The 11,124-nt window shown below is 37.0% G+C and overlaps 1 protein-coding gene across 1 annotated transcript; it reads right to left on the bottom strand.

The window, feature by feature from the left end:
- Window positions 1–10,206: 10,206 nt before the first annotated feature.
- On the bottom strand, window positions 10,207–10,863 carry LOC145687264 (52 kDa repressor of the inhibitor of the protein kinase-like). The gene has a single exon (XM_081760739.1). The coding sequence runs from the start codon at window positions 10,861–10,863 to the stop codon at window positions 10,207–10,209; it is 657 nt and encodes a 218-aa protein (XP_081616865.1).
- Between the last annotated feature and the right edge of the window lie 261 nt (window positions 10,864–11,124).

Raw genomic sequence — 11,124 nt, 5'->3', positions numbered from 1 at the left:
TATTATTATTATTATTATTATTATTATTATGATTATTATTATTATTATTATTATTATTATTATTATTATTATTATTTGTAGTAATAGTAGTATAATTGATGATAGAATAATTATTGTCTATGTATTGTCTAGGTAGGACTACACACAGGATTTGGCTCGTTTTGGTTCGACTTGACTCTAATCCGAGTCGAGTTGGAAGATATTTTTCGCGCCGAGTCCAAGAGTAGACCTCAAAGATGTCTGTTTCGAGTCGAGTCAAGTTTCAAAGAAAAGTCGTTCGTGCCCATCCCTACTAATGAGAGCTTAATCGGAGTTAAGCGAAATTGAAAGTCTCACTATTTATCTAAGCGACCCCGAAAACTATGAATCTAATATCGATCATTTTCTAGCAATCTTTTATATGTATCCCCCTCCCATTCACCATAGGTAACCCGACAGCAATCTTTTTGAAACTATAAGAAATGTGGTTAAAATTACTCTAGACCAGTGGTTCTCAATCTAATTCCTATCACGATCCCCTTTTATCACACGCTCTTGCCAGCGACCCTTTTATAATTTGTTTTATAATAAGCTTGTGTGAGATTTTTAACATACCTATTTCTATAATAGTAGAATCCATTTTTTTGTTTATAGTGAACAGTGCCATGGAAAATCAGTGCCCGGGTCGAGAGTATAGTACGATGTCACCGTATATATGAGTGACGTCGACAGACTAGCTACGAAGCGCCACCATGGTTGGCACGAAGCTCAATAACATTTTCAAAATAAACCCTACCTTTCCTTAATTTTGAGCACATTTTATTACGTTTTTCCTTCTATTTTACACATGAACACATGTACTTTCCTAACATGAGTAACACACTTCCTCCGAAATGTGTGGCCCCTTTTTTTCGGCGCCCGGCACGGACAGTGGATACAGTAACTGTAATATCTATATTCCCAATGACGAAGGTGCTGGTTCAAGATGGATGTTAAACTCCTTCATTGAAGAGGCCATTAACGTATCCGATCTAAGCCCACAACTTCTTGACCAAATAATAGAATGATCATGCGACAAGTCTTTGCAACTGGTTTTTTGTAACGAAGACTTGGACAAGTTCTGCCTGATGAGGAGAGAAGAATATCCTGGTTTGGGGATTGCTGCTTTAAAAGTAATAATTCCATTTGCTATATCGTACTTGTGCGAAAGTGTGTTTTTTTTATGGTAAACATTAAAACAAAGATAAGAAATCGCTTATCAGTTGAAAATGGTTTGATAATGTTCGTCATGAAGATTGAACCGGACATTGCTGCACTAGTGAAATTACATCATGCTTAGGTATCTCATTAGGTTTTAATTTTAATTGTATTTCAATGTGCAGGTTTTGTTGCATGTGTATTTTTCTAGTATTTCTATATACAGTTCTCATTAGTTTTATATCATACCTCTTTGATTTAAATTCATTTTTAAACAACTCTACTAACTAACTAACTCTATGGCCTATGGAACCCGGAGGTTCAATGCCGCGTTCACAAAAGCTCTACACTGACTTCTATCCTTAGCCAATTGGATCCAGTTTCTACTTTGTATTCTTATCTCAGCGAGATCCATCTTAATATTGTCCTCCCATCTGCGCCTAGGTCTTCCTAATGGTCGTTTTCCGATTGGTCTTCCAGTCAAGATTTTGAAAGCGTTTCTACTTTCTTCCATTCTAGCTACATGACCTGCCCACCTAAGCCTTCTAGACTTGACGACCCTAACAATGTTGGGTAAACCGTATAAATTATGTAGTTCCTCGTTATGAAGTTTCCGCCATTCCCCATTCCCGTTCCTCTTGGGTCCGAATATTCGTCTAAGAATCTTGTTCTCAAATACTTTCAGTCTATGTTCTTCCCTCAGAGTAAGGGACCATGTTTCGCAACCATACAGAACAACAGGCATGATTATCGTTTTGTATATTTTAAGCTTCAAATTTCTCGACAGAATTCGCGACGACGAGAGACTTTGAACCGAATAGTAACACGAATTCTACACCCTTTGAAAATGTTCAGTAGACTTATTTTTTATTGTTCTTTACAGTGTGTATAAAAAATAAAAGTATGCTTATCAGAACAAAATTAAAAATAATATTTAAAAATAATTTCTGGTATTAGATTCTAACTATATTTATCTCTTCCGCCTATCTTCGCGATCCCCTAGGGGCCGCGACTCCCAGGTTGAGAAACCCTGCTCTAGGCATACATGAGTTATGTTGGAACATACATACATACACTTTTATGTGTATAAATGCAGATAAGAGAGAGTTGAGAGAGAGCGATTAAGGAATTGCCGCTCTCAATCTCTTCACTTTACTTTTGCGATTCGCGAATTTCTTGCGTGACAGTTTGGGGCTAGCTAGTTTTTTGTCTTGGACCACGATCCGATTTTCGATATGCTCTACCTAAATGCTGTAATGCGAATATTGAGAAGTTATCTGCGATGAAAGTAGCTGCAAATAAATACATTACATAACTTATTTATTGCTATTACACGATTTTTTAAATTTGTATTCAATATTCACACATAACACACCGACGTTCTGTCAATACCTCAGATGTTATATTTTAAAGATAAGAATTACTTATGTCGTGAAATGATATGAATATATATATTCAACTGATATATACAACTGATGATATGAATATATATATTCAACTGATATATACAACTGATGAATTGTAATGTAACTATTTTACATAATTTTCATGCATTGAGGAAAGTAGAATATCATAAAAGAATTTCACCTGAACGGGTATCGAACTCACGATTTAAGCGCTCGGTGGTGTACCACTGAGCTAATATGACCGCTTTTCGGAAGCTGCTTCTGAAATATAACTGAGCTCATACGTAAATGCTCTTTTCCGTATGGAAATCACAATGACGAAACGAGAGTGTGAATACATAGCCTCGAAATATTGTATCATTAAGTATTTCAATGTTACTTTTTTCTACACTTAATACCATTTCAACATGTCTTATTATATTTAACAGAAGGAAAAACATATCTGTACATCGTTTCCCGATTACTAAGGTTGGCTTTGGAGGTTCGAACCAGCAGCTTTAGTTTACTGTTTTCCGAAGATACCCGAAGTTGGACTTCGAAAGTGTTTGTCTCAAAACAGCTATCATCATATCGCTCAATCTGTTTGGTATATGGTATATGTTTTTATACGTGTAAAGTCAGTATAACAATTCATTCTTTAAACAGCTTTTCGTATGTATTAATATTCCTTTACAACAACTGTTTTTAATATTATTCTTACGGCGCACCATTTTCAGATTTCTTTCGCGAGTCGTTGACCAAGTCGTTCCCCACCAGCGTTCCCAGACTCACAGCTCGGAATTATTCCTAAACCTGATCGAACTTATGCTAGATTCGGTCAAATTATGCTACATCCTCATAATTACTAATTCAGGAGTTTAAAAAAACGAAGTTGAGATACGATAACGTAACTTAAAATACACAGAGAGCAAGAATGCATGGATAGAACTCAATACTTCACGCACCAAAATTTTAACTCAACTAAATTAATGCAGTCGTTGCCAGATTCAATGGCGTATATGTCGTATAAATGAATGCAAAGTTTTTGTTTACATATTTTGAAAGAAATTTACTTCGCAGCATAAGCGGAGTTGGGAATCGTCTGCTGGGGGGGGGGGCAGATTTTTGGTCGGTCTCGGAGCTGTCATTTCAGGAATAAATATGATCATGAAGTCAGAAATAAAGATGGTGAAGTTGTCAAAAAGTTGGGGGGAGAATGGCCCCCATAGCTGCGCCCATGCGTCGGAGTTAAAGGATTAGAAAACTCTGGGTGGAGCCACAAAAAAGCCCAAACACGTTTCGAACTTACTTCGAAAAATAAGACTGCCTGTATGGTTTACCGACTGTATGAATCAATGGAAGAGGATACATTTCTGCCGTTCTTTTTCTTCCCACGACCAACTTCTTTCTCATCTCCAGGTTTTACGGCTTTTTGATAAACTTGCTGAAATTGTGCTAGATTTGGGCAGGATGCTAAAAGCAAGATGCTAGATGCTAGAGACATGCAAATTATGCTAGATCTGGCAACGCTGTTCCCCACAATAGGCGTGTCGTGCAAGTAACCAATCACACGTCAGGTACTAGCTTTTACCTATTGCTTCCTTCTCACAGCTCAGAACATTGGTAACTATGGATAGACGTACAGCAGTAATTACTTTATGGGAGTTGGAAGGTTATTCTGCAACTGCAGCTAGCAGGCGAGTAGGTGTCCCGGCCTCTACAGGAAGGCGATGGATTCGGAAATATGGTGCTACAGGTCAGACTGATAATTTACGATCTCCTGGTCGTCCGCATGTGTCAACCGAAGCCCAAGATACGAGATTAGTAAACGAAGCCCGGTTAGACCCACTAAGGACGTCTAGACAGCTAAGGGAAGTTCCTCTCTTTCCTGGTAGTAAGCATACAGCTCTGCGAAGGCTTCGTCATGCTGGGTTACGTGGCCGTGTTGCTGCCGTGAAGGAAAAACTCTCAGGCGACCACAAAATTTACCGTCTCGCGTTTGCACAGGCGAATGTGGGTCTCAATTGGGAAAACGTAGTTTTCTCAGATGAATCCATATTCACAACATCAAAGGAGGGACGCCGTTTTGTGTATCGTCCGAGAGGCACCCGATATGACCATGGATATGTGGCTGCTTGCAATCGCAGTGGCCATGTATCTATTTTATGTTGGGGTTGGATTTCCAGTCGCGGAGCAGGACAGCTTAAATAGAATTGAAGGACATCTGGACAATGCTCAGTACTTAGACATTATCAGTAATATCAAGGTGCTATCTGTACGAGTATTTCAGCCTGATGGTGTAATTCAGTTCCAGCAATACCAGTCGCCAATACATACTTCCCGTGTGATTCAGGAATGGTTCGCAGGGCACCCTGAGATTGATTTAATCGACTGGCCGCTCGTGGAGCAGACCTCAATCTCATGGAAAATATGTGGGCAGAAGTGAAGCGTACTCTAAGGGAAAGTTGGCCTGAGGCAGATCCACCAAGAACTCAGGATGACCTGTGGCATCTTGTTTCCGAAGCATGGCTGGAGGTAGGGGAAGGAGATAGATTTGTCACCCATGTAATAGATTCCATGCCCAGAAGAATGGAGCGTGTAATAAATTCAGAAGGGTCTTGGACACAATATTAATGTCCCCGCCTTAACTCCCGAAAACAGCCCTTTTCAGGGCTACCTAAACGATTCTGAAAATATTTCTAGAAGTAAACCACTCCTTGTATCCGATTTCTGTGCAATCCTACCAACAAAAGAATGATAATTAGCTGTAGGCTTTGAACTCAAGACCTCTTTATTGGAAAGTCCGTACTCTACCAGTGAGCTAACATGAACACGCAAACCCAATCTGAAGAAACACGATTTTCAATTTCTGGTATTCGATGACAATGATGCTCATATACTTGGCAAATGTTGTATTCAACTTGGGATATTCCGCAACACACACACACACACACACACACACACACACATACATAAACAAAGCGAAAGAGAGAGAGAGAGAGAGAGAGAGAGAGAGATGAATATACAAAAGCATATTCAACGTATTCGAATGAGACTCTAAGTAACGACATTCCGTTCTAAAGAGAATTTGTGTTTCTTCCCGTGACGTTAAGGGGATCGGGAAAAGTTATGTGTCTTGAAGCAGGATACGACTTTGGATACTCTGTTTATACACTTTCTATATCCGTAGGAATATATTGTATTTCACGAATGTAAATGACATGCTGTAATGAGAATATTGAGAAGTTACATCTGTATGACAAATAGATGCAAATAAATACACTACATAACTTATTTATTGCTATTAAATGATTTTCCTAACTTGTATTTAGGCTACATCCTCATATATAATACCGACCTACTGTGAAAATTATCTCAGATGTTATATTTTAAACATAATAATTACTATGTTCTGCAATGATTATGTTATATATACACAACTTATGTATTCTAATGTAATTATTTTATATAATTTTTCATGCATTGCGGAAAATATAATTTTAAAAAAAGGATTAGCCTAGACGGGATTCGAACCCTCAACCTTATGATTTGAAATCGGACAACTTACCAATAAGCTAACACAACCTTCTAGCGATGTATAACGGATCTCAAGATAAATATGACATTCATATCCATTACAAACGCCGTTTCTGTTCTACTTTGACTTTTATTTTAGTACTCAGGCGATAATTATGTTCTATTTCTTAACTTTGAGCATTCTTTTACATATGGAAAGATTCTTTAACGTATTTAAATGTTCCATTACGTATGGAGAGCTAAATGACAAACAAGCATGTGCTGACATTGAAAAAAAAGGTTTCGAAATATTGTATCATTAAGTATTTCAATCAATGTTGCTTTTTTAAACACTTGGTAACAAGTCTTATTATATTTAAAAGAAGAAAAACACATCTGCAAACTTTTTCCCGATTGCAAAGGCTGGCTTGGAGGTTCGAACCTGGCTTACTTTTTCCCGAAGATACCCGAAGCTGGACTTAGAAAATTTTTGCCTCAAAACACCAATAAAGAATGCGCTCAACCTTTTTGAGACAAGGTGTACAAGACACAGAGTTTGTTTCCACGAAAATAAAGATGTCATAAAAATTTGTAGTTGAGCCGGAGACTTTGGTAAAACTAGACAGATAGTAGTAGGATAATGCAAAACAAGATGATCGGAACATGAACAACTATGAACCTGAAGGAATTGGCTTGGTAAAGGTTAGAAAACAAACGGAAGGTTTTATTTCTGCGGTGATGAATCTTCGGATTGTTTAAGCTGTAAATGGAATGAGTTGTTAGTTCACTCTACTTTAATTTTCTAGAGTGTAACAGGGTAGAATAAAACAATATATTTAGCAATATCGTATTGCAAGTTGAGCTTACCACCTAGAATTCGAGAATTGTATACTATTAACAGTTTTAGGTTTAAAAATTATATAATATGTTGGTGGAAGTTTGGGTACGTTAAAAATAGAATACACACCTTGAGCTGTCATAGGAAATGTATTTTTTAACCTACAATGTTAAATTTCTGGGAAGACTAAGACTATAGTTCAGTTTTAGAAATAAGTGTACTTTCTGGTCAAACTGAACGTTTCAAAAGGGGGTTAAAGTAAATGTTCTAAACAGTGGCCTTCAACATCGATACATTTCTGAGTACGAGTCACAACTGTTTCTGTACCACATACCAACGTTATTCATTATTCGAATTACAGTTAATGAAGTACTACTAATGCAGAAATTTTGCATATCTGGGAAGTTTGTTTGATATTTGCTTCTTTCAAAGTCACGTGGTTAATTAAAAACACTAAATTTTCTTCATCTAAATTACTCTAATAAATATTAAAACAAGATCCACATAGCACACGAATAATAACCGATCAATATTTTATATGCGTTACTTTTTGAACAACAATTGTACACGTCTTGGCTCTTTCCCGAAGGCATCCAACCCAGCAGATATAAATTCTGTTTTGTTCTTTTGTACAGTTTCTCGATGGAGACTCATCATGCATAATCTTGTTAATCGTTCTTCAGACATGGTAGACCTTAACCAAGTTTTAACACGCCTTAATGTACTGAAACGTCTTTCAATGGTACAAGTTGTAACAGGAAGTATAATAGAAATTTGAATTGCCTCTTTTATTGCTGGGTATAATGCAGATTGGTCCATCAAGTTGAAAAGAGTGAGTTTTTCTAAATTGGCAGAATCCAGATTTCTATGTCTCCAAAAACCAAACCAGCATTCTGCCTGACAAGTAAACCTTACGTTTGGGTGAATCGAGTTGCTGTCTGAGGCACATATGAGAAAGTAGTACTAAATGTGGTCAGTATTTCAGTGAAGTTGTAGGTGCGAAGCTCCAGGGGTTTAGGAGATACAGCTACCAGAACATCACATGGAAGTACAGGATAGTCTTCATACAGTTGGAGGTAAAAGCTCTGTAAGACCTCTTTTAACGACAAAAGGTAATTAACAAATATATGGGTACATATAAGACTAGGGGGAAGTCATATAGTAAGGGTATACCTGACGGCGGCCATCTTGAAATCCGCCATTTTGAATTAAGATTAAGTTTTTAAAATAGGAATAGGGTCATGTGATACATGATTTAAGGCGTAAATTTAATCAGAAGAACAATGGTGGCATTAATTTTAATTTACGCGCAATTGGTAAAAAGTTACAGGGAAATTAAATATTGTTGCAGCATATGTATTAGTCCTTTACCCCACCTTGTAAATTTTGTGTTAATGATGATAATTAAATAAAAAGCAGATGGATAAATATTAGGTCTATGGTAAGAGTTGCCTTGATGGCGGCCATGTTCAAATTCGCCATTTTGAAGCAGACGGAAGTTTTAAGAAAACGCATAACATTGACACCTTATTAATAGCAAATTTTACCATAAATCCAACGGTATAACCATTTTTGCTTTATCATTAACCAGCATTTGTTATCGCATAAACAAGTTTCTAATTTAAGGAAAAATGATCAAGGTGGAACTGAGTCATAATTGAACTTGGGTCTTTCTTCCAGAAAAGTCCTCAATTAGTACAATCAATATGTAGTTCAGAAAATAGTGCATGACTTGCACAAATGCTCTGCTCACAGTGAGCACACCTGACAAAGGCAATCGAGTTACACTTGACACATTTGTCGTTAACAATTCCGTCAAAGCAGTAGTCGTAAGGAGCGATCCATTTAACTTTGTGCTGGTTAATGATAAAGCAAGAATGGTTATACCGTTGGAGTTATGGTAAAATTTGCTATTAATAAGGTATCACTGTTATGCGTTTTGTTTAAAACTTTTGTCTGCTTCAAAATGGCAGATTTGAACATGGCCGCCATCAAGGCAACTCTTACCATAGACCTATTATTTATGCACCTGGTTTTTATTTAATTATCATCATTAACACAAAATTTCAAGGTGGGGTAAAGGACTAATACCTATGCTGCAACAATATTTAATTCCCCTGTAACTTTTTACCAGTTGCGCGTAAATCAAAATTAACGTGACCATTGTTATTCTGATTAAATTTGCGCCTTAAACCATGTATCACATGACCCTATTCCTATTTTAAAAACTTAACCTTAATTCAAAATGGCGGATTTCAAGATGGCCGCCGTCAGGTATACCCTTACTATATGACTTCCCCCTAGTCTTAATATGTACCCATAGATTTGTTATTCACCTTTTGTCGTTACAAGAGGTCTTACAGAGCTTTTATGAAGACTATTCTGTACTTCCATGTGATGTTCTGGTAGCTGTATCTCCTAAACCCCTGGAGCTTCGCACCTAAAACTTCACTGAAATACTGATCACATTTAGTGCTACTTTCTCATATGTGTCTCAGTCAGCAACTCGATTCACCCAAACGTAAGGTTTACTTGTGAGAAATGAAATTTTCTATCTTGTACGTTCGGCTTACTTCTCCCATCTTCTGCAAGAACTGAAAGTTACAAAGATTTCTCATCTCGGATGGATGTAATGCAAACAGAGAGAAACCTGGACTCAGAAAATGTGTTATTTAGTGACTGTAAAAGAGAATCGATGTTTGGGACAAAAATTGCTCTGGAATAATATTATTCTGTGCAAGTAGAAGGGGGATTAGCACGGTGAACTTGTTGAGACGAAGTTCTTGGAACTGTTAAGTGAATATCAAGTTCTTTTGCTACACTATTTCACTTTTGGAAAATCGCTTGAAAAGTTTCTTCTGCGTTTACTCTGTGATTTCTAAATATACCAATCAACTCATTGATATGACCCTTTGCTGCCATTAAGTTCAATTTGATTCCTTGTATAATTTGCGCCACTGACTCAAGATAGGAAGAATAATTACCAAAGAAACTATGACACTACCTGTAGATCCTGTACAGAAAAGGCGATAAGCATTGCTTCTTATATGTGAAACAGGAGAATTTATAGATAAGTTTTCTAATGCACGCACTATTTGAACGAGGTGTTCAGAAAATATTTATATGCTATTGTATTTAGAAGTTCAGCTAGTATCTGAAAGGAGTGGAATGCTAGGAATAAGTTTCCTTCTCAATGGACTTTCACAAAAGAAAGTAATGATTTCTTCAACAGTGTCGTCGGTGTTGCGTATGTCGGAAACGGAACACAATTTGTTAACAACAAGATTTAGCTTATGTGAAACACAGTGCTAAAAACAACTGCTTTTGGACATTTTTTTTCGTAATAATACTTTGCACTCCATCACTACACCCAGCCATGGCAGAACAGCCATCAAAGCCTTGTCCAACAAGTTCACATTCAGATAAACCGGTCTCCTCTAAAAGCTTTAGAATTGTCTTAGGAATGTGGTCGGAATTGTACTCATCTAATGGAATGAAACCGATGAAGTCTTCGCGTATTTTATTTTCGCTGGGGTCATAAAATCGAATTCCTATCGATAGTTGTTCTATACCCACAATATCGTCTGTCTCGTCTGCCAGAACGCTGTAGTATTTGAAAGATATAATCTTAGGTTTTATATAATTTCGGAATAAAACATTACCGGATATTGATATAAGCTCATTCTGAATACGTACTGGCACGTACTTGGCGTTTTCAGTGGCAGTCTCAAAGTGCTGTTTTAATAAACAAGCGCCAGAATCCACCCTAAATTGGAGAAGATCATAGAAATTACCGTAATGGAAATCTTTCCCTCTCAAAGAGAAGTGATGTGTTGCACAAACTACAATTGACTCAATAATAAATGATAGCTTTTTCCTGTTCTCCTCAACTTGTTTCTGAGCTGCTTTGTTTACTTTCTGCTCAACAGGTAACGTTTTGTTAGCCATAACGTTTTAAAAATCTTTAACCCGTTCTGTAGATGCGATGTGCGATTTAGATTTTTCGTGTGAAAGAACACAGGCAAAAAAAAAAAAAAAATCATTATACTTTTGAAATGGAGTTACAATAAAAGACCCCTGAAATCCCCTTTTTGTATGTGGCCGAAATAAAACACAACGCCTACATAGCGCTCCCTGTAGCTTTCTAGAGCATGAAAGCCAAGGAAATTGACTAAACCATTCGTATAGAAAAGGGCGCTTCCCAGTCAC

Source organism: Thermobia domestica, chromosome 6, assembly GCF_964235325.1.
Source record: "Thermobia domestica chromosome 6, izTheDome1.hap1.1, whole genome shotgun sequence".
Classification (NCBI taxonomy): Eukaryota; Metazoa; Arthropoda; class Insecta; order Zygentoma; family Lepismatidae; genus Thermobia; species Thermobia domestica.
The sequence above is the reverse complement of the archived record's forward strand: the minus strand, read 5'-3'. Positions and strand labels throughout refer to the sequence as shown.